This window comes from Ovis aries, chromosome 6 (assembly GCF_016772045.2).
Source record: "Ovis aries strain OAR_USU_Benz2616 breed Rambouillet chromosome 6, ARS-UI_Ramb_v3.0, whole genome shotgun sequence".
NCBI lineage: Eukaryota > Metazoa > Chordata > Mammalia > Artiodactyla > Bovidae > Ovis > Ovis aries.
The window spans coordinates 95,741,140-95,754,627 of NC_056059.1; the positions used below are offsets into that span (position 1 = coordinate 95,741,140).

At 37.2% G+C, this 13,488-nt stretch overlaps 1 protein-coding gene across 2 annotated transcripts in view; it reads left to right on the forward strand.

Moving 5' to 3' along the window:
- CFAP299 (cilia and flagella associated protein 299) overlaps positions 1–13,488 on the forward strand; it is a 697,822-nt gene that overhangs the window by 3,133 nt on the left and 681,201 nt on the right. For both annotated transcript variants that reach the window (XM_060417651.1, XM_027970763.3), the window contains exon 2: positions 12,875–13,005. In XM_060417651.1, coding sequence (XP_060273634.1) covers positions 12,875–13,005 — 131 coding nt within the window. The remainder of the gene's footprint in view (positions 1–12,874; positions 13,006–13,488) is intronic.

The following is a 13,488-nucleotide window of genomic DNA, read 5'->3' on the forward strand; positions in this document are numbered from 1 at the left end:
TCTTTCTGGAATTATGTGTTAAAAAAAAGCCAGGTGGTATTTCCAACATATTTTCTGACTTAAAAATCAAGCTTTTGATATTTTATACAGATAATGTAAAATTAAAATCATGAAAGTTCAGTTTTATGCCTTGCAATGGAAGTCACTGAAATAAATGAGGGGCAAAAAGTAGTGGTGTCAAACAATGTTTGAATCTAAATTTTTGAATATCTAAATAAATAATAATGAAGTATAGACAATAAATATCCCAATAGGATATAATTATCTTTGTAGCACATGTGCACAATTGCCAAGCTTAAGCTTAATATTGTTAAGAAAGGTTTCGATTTTTTTAAGGCAGAGTTTTTCATGTGAGTTAGCAATGAAACTCATTGATGTTGATTAGGAGTGAGAAATTAATACTTTGTGTTATATTAATCATAATTTCAAAGGTCTCCAAAATGGAAAATGATGACTATGTTTGGAGGAAAGGTAAAGAAATTTACTTTTAAATTTGATATTAGTTAAGCCATTTGTTGTCAGCCAACTTCTTTCACTGGCCACTTTAGTGCTGGCATAATAGGGGCATGGAAGAAGACAGAAGCTACACATGGGCCCAGTAGCATGCGTGCCCTCTTGCAAAGGCTGATGTAGCTGAACATCCAACTCAAATGACAGGCATTTGACTGTCAGCAACCAAGTTGAATACCTACAATATAGCACCATTTCTCAAGGGAACCAACCAACCACTTGGTGGCAAATAGAACACATTAGCCCCTTCAACTTTGGAAAGGTCAATAATTCAATCTGATAGGAACAGATACATTTGGTAGTAAGGGGTTTGCCTCTTCTGGCTATAGTCATAAGTCTGCTCCGCTATCTAATGGCCTATGGAGTATTTTTTTCTCTTGGAAAAAAGCTTTTAAATATCATGAAACTATATCAAATGTTTTCCCCTTTCATGATGGAGGTAGTCATGTGTAACTAACCTGCTACCAAGTGTCTGGCTAATCCCTAAGACTTGGGCTTTTCATTTTCTTTTCCCATAGCGTTCAGCACACTTAGAAGCAACCAATGCCATTATCTTTCTTATTGCCACTAAATTATACTCTGGCAAAAAACGCTTGGTTACCCAAAGCCCTGACTTCATTGCTAGTCTGTAAAGTTGATAAATTAAAACTTGGCCTCTGCACTTCACTGACTACAGCATAATCTTTTCTACTGTAAAGAGGGCTTGTAATACCTTTAATAAGGTCAGAGAACCAATTCTAGGTAACCTAGAACCAGTCAATCTGTCCTTTAAATTTCCATTCCTCTGGAATCCTTGCCAATAGCCAACTGTGACTCATTCAGGGTTCACTAAGAGAAGCAGAACATGCACACGTACACACACATACACACAGATGCAAATATGTGTGTGTCATGTATGTTTACTTTTTTATGGAGATTTTCCCTTACACCATTATGAGAACTGTTTAAATGGTTGATGAAGGGCTGTTTCTTTAGTGTCTGGAACCTGAAGTCATTAGGACAGATAGATAGCCAGGAAGTAAAGCTACGTGAGAAGTGGGGGAAACAAGGGGAAATGGACCTGTAAAAGTGCACTAGAATTCATAGGGACAAACTGGAACTTGGATCAGGCTGTCACCTTTTCTACACTTCCAACTTTGATGGTAGGAGGAGCTCTGCAGAAGAAGCTAATATCTTTAGTCACAGAGATAAACGTATTCATACACCTGACCCAGGAGTTGGAGGAGGTAAAGGAGAAGATCCTGTAAGAACTAGAACAATATGGTTGCTCTTCTTCTATCATCCACATCTATTGCAAATGTCTCTTGTGGTCCAACCTAACCTGTAACTAACTAAGGAAGGAAAGTTACGGAAACAAAGCTCTAACTTAGCTTAGCTAAGTTGACAGAATACAGATTCACTGTATCTGCCACATTTTACTTTTCACAGGGAGAATGAATTTAAGTCTAACTTACATAATTAAAAATTAATGAAAAGCATGTAGTTTTCTTAAATCATTTATAGGATTTGTATAGCCCTGACATCAATCTAGAAAATGATAGCACAAAATGGAAAGCTAAAGACTAATTTTACTTACTGAGTGAGAAATGAATCTAGGAATATAATAAGAAATAATAGATCAGAGACTGCTAAATACTACTCTTAAGTAGTATGGTTTATCATAGGAATGCAAAGATGGACTCAGACAGGAAAGATTGCACTTCTCGTCAGAAATAATACAAGCCATGGTATAATGGGATAACATTCTCTAAAGTGCTGAAAGATTAAAAAGTCAGCCTGTAACACTAATCCAGCAAAAATGTCTTTCAAAAATCAAGTGAAATAACTGAAGAAATCAAAGAGAAAACAAGTTCCTGAAAAAGATAAAAGAGAAGACCAACAATCCAAAATCTAGGGGATGAAAGCAAAAGCAGTTCTAAGAGGGAAGTGGATAATGAAAGAAGCTTTTTAGGAAACAAGAAAAATCTCAAATAAGCAACCTAGACTTGCACCTAAAGGAACTAGAAAAAGACAAGCAAACAAAATCTGAACTGAGTAGAAACAAAGAAACCATAAAGATCAGAGCAAAAAAGTCGTGAATAGAGACTAGAAAAATAACAGAAAAGATCAGTGAACTTAAGTTATTTCTTTGAAAGATAAATACAGTTGATAAACTTTTACCCAGTCTTATCAAATAAAAAAGAGAGAAGGCCCAAACAAATAAAATCAAAAGTAAAAAAGGAAATGTTATAATTGATGCCACAGAAATACAAAGGACTGTTTGAGACTACTCTGAACAACTGTATGACAATAAGATGGACAACCCTGTAGAAATGGACAGATTCCTAGAAATGTACACTCTCTCACGTCTGAACCAGGAAGAAATAGAAAATATGAACAGACCAATTACCACTAATGAAATTGAATCAGTAATAAACTAACTCTCAGCAAACAAAGTCCAGGAGCAGATAGCTTCTCAGGTGAATTCTACCAAGCATTTGGAGAAGAGTTAACTCCTATCCCTTTCGACGCTTCAAAAAATTAAAGCAGAAGTAATGCTTCCAAACTCACTCTGCAAAGCCAACATCACCCAGATACCAAAACTGGACAAAGAGATCACACACAGAAAAGAAAATCATAGATCAATATCCTCAAAAATCCTCAACAAGATGTTAGCAAACTGAATTCAATAAAACATTAAAAGGATCGTACACCATGGTCAAATGGGATTTATTCTAGAGATACAAGGATGGCTCAATATTCACTAATCAATCAAAGTGGCTTAATATTCACTAATCAAATTTCATTCAACAATTTATTAATATGTTATTAACAAATTGCTGAATGAAAATGATATGATCATTTCAATAGATGTAGTCAAAAGCTTTTGACAGTATTCAGTATCCATTTCTGATAAAGACTCTCAACAAAGTGGGTGTAAAGGAAACATACATCAAAATAATAAAGGCTATATATGACAAACCCACAGCTGTCATCATACTTAACAGTAGAAAGTTGAAAGCATTTTATCTAAGGTCAAGAATAAGAGAAGGATGCCCACACTTGCCACTTTTGTTCAACATAGTATTGTAAATCCTAGTCATAGTGATTAGAGAAGAAAAAGAAATAAAAAGAATACAAATTGGAGAGGAAGAAGTAAAACCACCACTCTTTGCAGGTGATATGATACTATACATAATAAATCCTAAGTGTTAGTCACTCAGTAGTGTCCAACTCTTTGCGACCCCGTGGACTGTAGCTTTCCAGGCTCCTCTGTGCATGGAATTCTCTAGGCAAGACAACTGGAGTGGGTTGCCATTTCCTTCTCCAGGGGATCTTCCCAACCCAAGAATTGAACCTAGGTCTTTTGCATTGCAGGCAGATTCTTTACTGTTTGAGCCACCAAAGAAGCATTGCAGGTGGATTCGTATCATCTGAGCTACCAAGGAAGCCCCAATAAATCCTCAGACACCATCAAAAAATTACAGGAACTCATCATGCAATTTAATAAAGTTGCAGTATACAAAATTAATATGCAGAAACCTGTTGCTTTCCCATATGCTAACAATGAACTATCTGAAAAGGAAACTGAAAAAACAATCCTGTTTGTAACTGCATCAAACAGAACAGAATACTTAAGAATGAATTTAACTAAGGAGATAGATTACCTGTACTTGGAAAACCATAAGACACTGATGAAAGAAACTAAAGGCAACACAAACATATGGAAAGATACACAGTGCTCATGATTGGAGGAATTAATATTGTTAAAATGACGGTACTACCCAAGACAATCTACAGATTCAATGCAATCCTTATTGAAAGACAGCCTTTGGAATGGGAGAAAATAATAGCAAATGAAGCAACTGACAAACAACTAATCTCAAAAATATACAAGCAACTCATGCAGCTCAATTCCAGAAAAATAAATGACCCAATAAAAAAATGGGCCAAAGAACTAAATAGACATTTCTCCAAAGAAGACATACAGATGGCTAACAAACACATGAAAAGATGATCAACATCATTCATTATCAGAGAAATGCAAATCAAGACCACGATGAGGTACCATTTCACACCAGTCAGAATGGCTGCGATCCAAAAGTCTACAAGCAATAAATGCTGGAGAAGGTGTGGAGAAAAGGGAACCCTCTTACACTGTTGGTATGAATGCAAACTAGTACAGCCACTATGAAGAACAGTGTGGAGATTCCTTAAAAAACTGGAAATAGAACTGTATTATGACCCAGCAATCCCAATGCTGGGCATACACACCAAGGAAACTAGAATTGAAAGAGACACATGTACCCCAGTGTTCATCGCAGCACTGTTTATAATAGCCAGGACATGGAAGCAACCTAGATGTCCATCAGCAGATGAATGGATAAGAAAGCTGTGGTACATATACACAATGGAGTATTACTCAGCCATCAAAAAGAATACATTTGAATCAGTTCTAATGAGGTGGATGAAACTGGAGCCGTTTATACAGAGTGAAGTAAGCCAGAAAGAAAAACACCAATACAGTATACTAACACATATATATGGAATTTAGAAAGATGGTAACGATAACGCTGTATGTGAGACAGCAAAAGAGATACAGATGTATATAACAGACTTTTTGACTCTGTGGGAGAGGGAAAGGGCAGGATGATTTGGGAGAATGGCATTGAAACATGTATAATATCATATAAGAAATGAATCGCCAGTCTAGGTTTGATGCAGGATACAGGATGCTTGAGGTTGGTGCACTGGGATAACCCAGAGGGATGGTATGGGGAGGAAGGTGGGAGCGGGGTTCAGGAGTGGGAACTTATGTACATCCGTGGTGGATTCACGTTGATGTATGGCAAAACCAATACAGTATTGTAAAGTAAAAAAATAAAAAAAGTAAAATACAAGTGGGATTTTTCATAGAACTAGCACAAATTCTAAAATTTTATGGAAACACAGGAGACATCAAATATCTAAAGCAATCTTAATATAGAAAGAACTGGATTTAAAATTATACTGCAAGGCTATGGTAATCAAAATAATAGAGTATTGGCACAAAAGCAGATACAGATCAATAGAACAGAAGAGTGAGTCCAGAAATGAACTCAGACTTTAGTGGGCAATTAGTCTATGACAAGGAAGACAAGAATATACAATGGGAAAAGACAGCCTCTTCAATAAATGTTTTTGGGAAAACTGGACAACTGTGCAAAAAGGTCAAACTGGAGTACTTTCTTATACTACGTACAAAAATAAATTCAAAATGGATTAAAGACTTAAATGCAAGACTTGAAACTATGAAACTTCTAGAAGAAAGCATAGCCTGTACATTCTTTTACGCTGGTCTGGGAAATACATTTCTGGATGTATCTGCCCAGGCAAGGAAAACAAAAACAAAAATGGTAGACAAATGGTACTACATCACATTAAAAGGCTTTTGCATAGCAAAAGAAACTATCAACAAAACAAAAGGCCACTTAGTAAATAGGAGAAGATATTTGCAGATGATACACTTGAGAAGGGGTTAATGCCAAAATACACAAAGAATTCATACAATTCTACATCAGAAAAACCCAAACAAGATGATTAAAGAAATGAGACAAACCAGAATAGATATTTTTCCACAGAAGATACACAAATGGCCAGCAGATGTATGAAAAGTTGCTCAGTATCACTAGTGATCAGTTCAGTTCAGTTCAGTCGCTCAGTCGTGTCCGACTCTTTGCAAGCCCATGAACCACAGCATGCCAGGCTTCCCTGTCTATCACCAACTCCCGGAGTTTACCCAAACTCACGTCCATTGAATTGGTGATGCCATCCAACTATCTCATCCTCTGTTGTCCCCTTCTCTTCCTGCCCTCAATCTTTCCCAGCATCAGGGTCTTTTCAAATGAGTCAGCTCTCCGCATCAGGTGGCCAAAGTATTGGAGTTTCAGCTTCAGGATCGTTCCTTCCAGTGAATATTCAGGACTGATATCCTTTAGGATGGACTGGTTAGATCTCCTTGCAGTCCAAAAGACTCTCAAGAGTCTTCTACAACACCACAATTCAAAAGCTCATCAGTTCTTCTGCGCTCAGCTTTCTTTATAGTCCAACTCTCACATCCATACATGACTACTGGAAAAACCATAGCCTTGACTAGATGGACCTTTGTTGACAAAGTAATGTCTCTGCTTTTTAACATGCTATCTAGGTTGGCCATAAGTTTCCTTCCAAGGAGTATGCGTCTTTTAATTTCATGGCTGTAGTCACCATCTGCCGTGATTTTGGAGCCCCCCAAAATAAAGTCTGACACTGTTTCTACTGTTTCCCCATCTATTTCCCATGAAGTGATGAGACCAGAAGCCATGATCTTTGTTTTCTGAATGTTGAGCTTTAAGCCAACTTTTTCGCTCTCCTCTTTCACTTTCATCAAGAGGCTTTTAGTTCCTCTTCACTTTCTGACATAAGGGTGGTGTCATCTGCATATCTGAGGTGATTGATATTTCTCCCGGCAATCTTGATTCCAGCTTGTGCTTCTTCCAGTCCAGCATTTCTCATGATGTACTCTGCATATAAGTTAAATAAGCAGGGTGACAATATACAGCCTTGAAGTATTCCTTTTCCTATTTGGAACCAGTCTGTTGTTCCATGTCCAGTTCTAACTGTTGCTTCCTGACCTGCCTACAGGTTTTTCAAGAGGCAGGTCAGGTGGTCTGGTATTCCCATCTCTTTCAGAATTTTCCACAGTTTATTGTGATCCACATAGTCAAAGGCTTTGGCATAGTCAATGAAGCAAAAATAGATGTTTTTTCTGGAACTCTCTTGCTTTTTCATTGATCAGTGGATGTTAGCAATTTGATCTCTTGTTCCTCTGCCTTTTCTAAAACCAGCTTGAACATCTGGAAGTTCACGGTTCACATATTGCTGAAGCCTGGCTAGTCATCAGGGAAATGCAAATCAAACCCACAAGGTAGCACCTCACAAATTTCAGAATGGCTGTTATCAAAGACAACAAATAACAAATATTGATGAGGATGTTGAGAAAAGGGAAACTTCATGCACAGCTGAAGAGCATGTAAATTGCTGCAGTCACTGTGGGAGAGAGTATGGAGACTTAAGAATTTAAAACTAGAGCTACCATATGATCCAGCAATTCTACTCCAAAGAAAATGAAAATATTAATTCAAAAAGACATAGGCACCCCTGTGTTCATTGCATTATTATTTATATTAGCCAAGATATGGAAACACCTAAGTGCCATTAACAGATGAATGAATAAAGAAGATGTGGTTACAATAGAATATTACTCAGCCATAAAAAGAATGATACCCTGCCATTTCTGTCAACATGGAGGGGCCTAGAGGGCATTATGCTAAATGAAATAAATAGACAGACAAAGACAAATACTCCATGATCTCACTTATATGTAGAATCTAGAAAAAAAATGAACAGCTATATTTAACAAAACATAAGAAGAGTGATAGATACAGAGAACAAACAGGTGATTGCCAAATGGGAATGAATTAGAGGGAGGAGAGAAATAGATGAGGGATATTAAGAGATAAAGACTTCCAGGTGCACAGAAGTGTGCGAGTCATGGGTATGAAATGTACAGTGTGGGGAATAGTCAATAACTATGTAATATCTTTATATGGTGAGATATTTGTTAATTAGATATCATGGTTATTATTTGATAGGAATATGAAGTCTCCTTCCTGTGTAAATGGAATTAACAGTTTTGTAGGTCAATGTACTTTAAAACAAACAAACATACTCTTAGAAAAAGAGATCAGATTTGTGGTTGCCAGACACTGAGGAGGGTGGAGGGAGGGGGAATTAAATGAAGGCAGTGCAAAGGTACAGACTTACAATTATAAGATGAATAAGTACTAGGGATATAATGTATAACCTGACAAATATAATTAATGCTGCTTTATGTCATTTTTGAAAGTTGTTGAGAGTAAATCCTAAGAGATCTCATCCCAAGGGAAAAGATGTATGTATTTTTCTATTTCTTTAATTTGGTATCTGTATGAGATAGATGTGAACTAAACTTACTGCAGTAATCATTTCATGATGTATATAAATCAAATCATTATACTGTACACTTTGAACTTATATAGTACTGTATGTCAATTATATCTTAGTAAAACTTGAAGAAAAAATTTAGGTGAAATAAATATTTTATTTTTTAGTTGAAAAAAAAAAAGCCAAGATAACTTGTTGTTAGCAGGCCTGTTGTTATTTTTTAATTTAAATTTATTTATTTTAATTGGAGGCTAATTACTTTACAATATTGTATTGGATTTGCCATACATCAACATGAATCCACCATGGGTGTACACATGCTCCCCATCCTGAACCCCCTTCCCACCTCCCTCCCACCCACACCATCCCTCTGAGTCATCGCAGTGCACCAGCCCCAAGCATCCTGTATCCTGCATTGAACCTGGACTGGCGATTCGTTTCTTATATGATATTATACATGTTTCAATGCCGTTCTCCCAAATCATCCTGCCCTTTCCCTCTCTCACAGAGTCCAAAAGACTGTTCTATACATTTGTATCTCTTTTGCTGTCTCGCATACAGGGTTATCATTACCATCTTTCTAAATTCCATATATATGCATTAGTATACTGTATTGGTGTTTTTCTTTCTGGCTTACTTCACTCTGTATAAACGGCTCCAGTTTCATCCACCTCATTAGAACTGATTCAAATGTATTCTTTTTGATGGCTGAGTAATACTCCATTGTGTATATGTACCACAGCTTTCTTATCCATTCATCTAGCAAGCCTGTTAAAAAAATATCTATTTTATTTATTTGGCTGTGCCAGGTCTTAACTGTAACACAAGGACATGTGAATTCAGTAAGTTGTGGTATGTGAACACCTAAGTTGCAGCATGTGGGATCTAGTTTCCTGACCAGGGATCAAACCTGGGCTCCCTGCAGTGGGAGCACTGGACCACCAGGGAAATCCCTTAGTAGGCCTTTCCTACAAGAATTGTTAAAGTTTTTGAGGTAGAAGAAAAATCATGTGTCTGTAAGAAACTTGGATCTACGCAAAAGAATGAAAATCACCAGAAATGCAAATGAATGAATGAATATGTGAATGAATAAAACTACTTTATTTCTGTTCCTTTAAAGATAAGTTATTTAAAGATGATTAACCATTTAAAGTAGAGAGATGACTTGTGACTCCACCAGTTAGAACATGGTTATGGTTAAGTGGGGAAACAACTTCAACTTTCTACTTGATCTTGTCATTTGTTACAATACAAAGAAGGCTGAGCACCAAAGAACTGATGCCTTTGAACTGTGGTGCTGGAGAAGACTCTTGAGAGTCCTTTGGACTGCAAGGAGATGGAACCAGTCAGTCCTAAAGGAAATCAGCACTGAATATTCATCGGAAGGATTGATGCTGAAGCTGAAGCTCCAGTACTCTGGCCACCTGATGCGAACAGCTGGCTCATTGGAAAAGACCCTGATGCTGGGCAAGATTTAAGGCAGGAGAAGGAGATGACCGAGGAGATGGTTGGATGGCATCACTGACTCAATGGACATGGGTTTGAGTAAGCTCCAGGAGATAGTGAAGGACAGAGAAGCCTGGCATGCTGCAGTCCATGGGGTCATAAAGAGTCAGACATGATTTAGTGACTGAACAACAACATATTAGTGTCAATGAGCACAGAACTATCCAAATGCTTCATTGTGGCTCTGGTAGGGTACACGATAATTCACTCCATATGCAAAGTTAATATTGTAGTTGGGTTGGGTTTCATTCAATCACTGATGAGTTATGTGTGAGGAACCATGGTTCCTTATACCTGGCTGGTTAGTTCCATAGCACACTGTGGTATAGAGCAGAAAGGTATAATAAAAAGAAGAGCTAGTCGATACAACCACTTTTTAATGGTCTTTATTATATAAAATGCTCTGTTGACCACAGGCAACTTATATTTTGCTGCTAGAAGAACCCCACAGTCTCACAGAGCTCAGCTATGAATTCTTCCCCTGAGCTCACTTTTAGTAATGTATTTAAGAAAATTTATGCTCAAGTCATCTCATTTTTTGTAAATCAAACTCAAAATCTTGCATCCCTTTTCTATTAAATATTCACTCCACTAGGTGGAGGCATTTGCTCAGTTTTGTGGTTCAGAGGACCATAGCCTGGGATAAAAAGTACAGTGAGGAGGGGAACAAGTCAAGAAAGAGCCCTGGCAAGCCCTGCTGCTTTGCATTGTCTTCACTTGGCAAATGTACCCATATTGCTACACGGGTTTCAGTATTTGCTTTTAGTGTTTAGCAAAGCAAAGTAGTCAGGTTTTCCACGTTGATAGTATCTGAATTTTTTATTCTGTTTGAGTAGTTTGAACTTTAAAATAGCCACTGTGGGTTGAATAGATTATTAACCATGAATTAAGTTTTCTCATTTTAATTCTGCTAGGCAGAAAGTGAAGAAGAGCTAAAGAGCCTCTTGATGAAAGTGAAAGAGGAGAGTGAAAAAGCTGGCTTACAACTCAACATTCAGAAAACTAAGATCATGGCATCTGGTCCCATCACTTCATGGCAAACAGATAGGGAAACAGTGGAAACAGTGGCTGACTTTATTTTCTTAGGCTCCAAAATCACTGCAGATGGTTATTGCAGCCATGAAATTAAAAGACACTTACTCCTTGGAAGGAAAGTTATGACCAACCTAGATAGCATATTCAAAAGCAGAGACATTACTTTGTCAACAAAGGTCCTTCTAGTCAAGGCTATGGTTTTTCCAGTAGTCATGTATGGATGTGAGAGTTGGACTATAAAGAAAGCTGAGCACCAAAAAATGGATGCTTTTGAACTGTGGTATTGGAGAAGACTCTTGGGAGTCCCTTGGATTGAAAGGAGATCCAACCAGTCCATCCTAAAGGAGATCAGTCCTGGGTGTTCATTGGTAGGACTGATGCTGAAGCTGAAATTCCAGTACTTTGGCCACCTGATGCTAAGAGCTGACTCATTTGAAAAGACCCTGATGCTGGAAAGATTGAGGACAGGAGAAGGGGACAACAGAGGATGAGATGGTTGGATGACATCACTGACTCAATGGACATGGGTTTGGGTGGACTCTGGGAGTTGGTGGTGGACAGAGAGGGCTGGCGTGCTGCGGTTCATGGGGTCACAAAGAGTCGGACACAACTGAGTGACTGAACTGAACTGAACTGAGACAGTTCTTGCATTCAGCAGTGATGTACTGAGTGAGGGTCTGTAACAATAAAATAAATGCTATTTTCACAATATTGCAGACATTTTCTGTTTAATTAAGATGGTAATATAAGGGATAATGTAAAATGTTAATATACATACTGTTATGTAATACTTAGGGGTTTCCTAGGTGGCCCTAGTGGTAAAGAACCCGCCTGTTAATACAGGAAATGTGAGACATGGGTTTGGTCCCTGGCTCCAGAAGATCCCCTAGAGGAGGGCATGACAGCCACTCCAGTATTCTTGCTAGAAAAATTCCATGGACAGAGGAGCCTGGTGGGCTAGTGTCAATAGGGTCACACAGAGTCAGATGCAACCGAAGCGACTTAGCGTGCACGCACACGCAAGTAATACTTAAGCCTTTGTAACTTCTGGTAAAATATCACCTCTTCAATAGGGAGATGCTGTTCTCTTTTGAATACGCTATGCAAGTAACAGAAATGTGTGTGACAATTTTAAAAATAACTGAAATATAAAAGGTCCAGAGAATTGTAGGGAAATATATATATATATATATATATATATATATATATATATATATTTTCAGTTTGAAGCTTTTTGTGGTCATCTTGGGTTTCTACTTCTCTGTTTTTATTGGTACTGACATTATATGGAAACAATATCCTTCTACTCAAATAGGAAATTCATCTGCTCTTTGCTTTGTATTTGAAGTTACAATGCCCTGTGTCATCAGTTAATTGACTTCAAGGAAGTAACTCTCTGAAGTATTGAACTTTCTGAAAGCAACCCAGTTTTCTTTTTTGTGCAATTGCTTTTTATAAAGCCTTTCTTGTATAAATACTATTGTCTTGTATAAATACTATTGTCTCTCAGTTTTATTGTTTTAAGGATACTTTATTAATTATCTACAGTTCTTCTCATAAATTGATTGAAAACATAACAGACTTTTGTCTTCCAATCCCTTAGAGAAAATTTAGTGTGTGATGTTATTATTTTTTTTTCCCCCATCTTACATCTCTGGGAAAGAGATGACAAATTAGATGTTTATAAAATTATTGTTGGAAAGAATTCTAACTTTTCATGTCTAACATATCTTGTCTCATATTTATAACACATTTGCTTTTTCATTTGAAACAGTTATTCAGTATACATTGATAAAATGTCTCATTCATCCACAAACCTAACAATCGATCTTCTTTTCAGGATGAAGGTCTGGCCCGCCAGTTGGTGGAGCTAGGCTACCGAGGTACTGGAGAGGTGGTGAAAAGAGAAGATTTTGAAGCAAGGAAGGCAGCTATAGAGATTGCAAGGTTGGCTGAAAGAACTCAGAAAAAGTAAGTGTCCATGCTCCAAAATGATTTTATATTACATTGTAGAGTCTGTGAAAAAAATCCAGTTTTGTTGGCATTGTGGTAATTTAGAAGCACTGGTTGGAACCGGTAGAACTTGGAATATTCTAAGCATGTGTTGTGCAGATCAGGGATTGGAGGAACTGTGGTATGGTTGCAAGAAAGCCACAAGCAACTGTGAGCTACTAATTTAGAAAATATCGATACTGCAATATGGTCATCATACCAATAAAGTCCTATTAAAACACAATTCTATATAATTGGCTTTACACAAAAACTATGAGTGATTTTTGCCTTTGTACTTTTGAGGCCTGTAAATCTTTGGCTTCATTTACATTCTCATGTTTTTGTAAACACTGATTCACTGGATTCTATTAACAATCACTGGCTTTTGTTAATGTGACTCATACCTGGTTATATGAAATGTGAATTTAATAAAATACATTAAATGTATTAGGAAAGAGACGT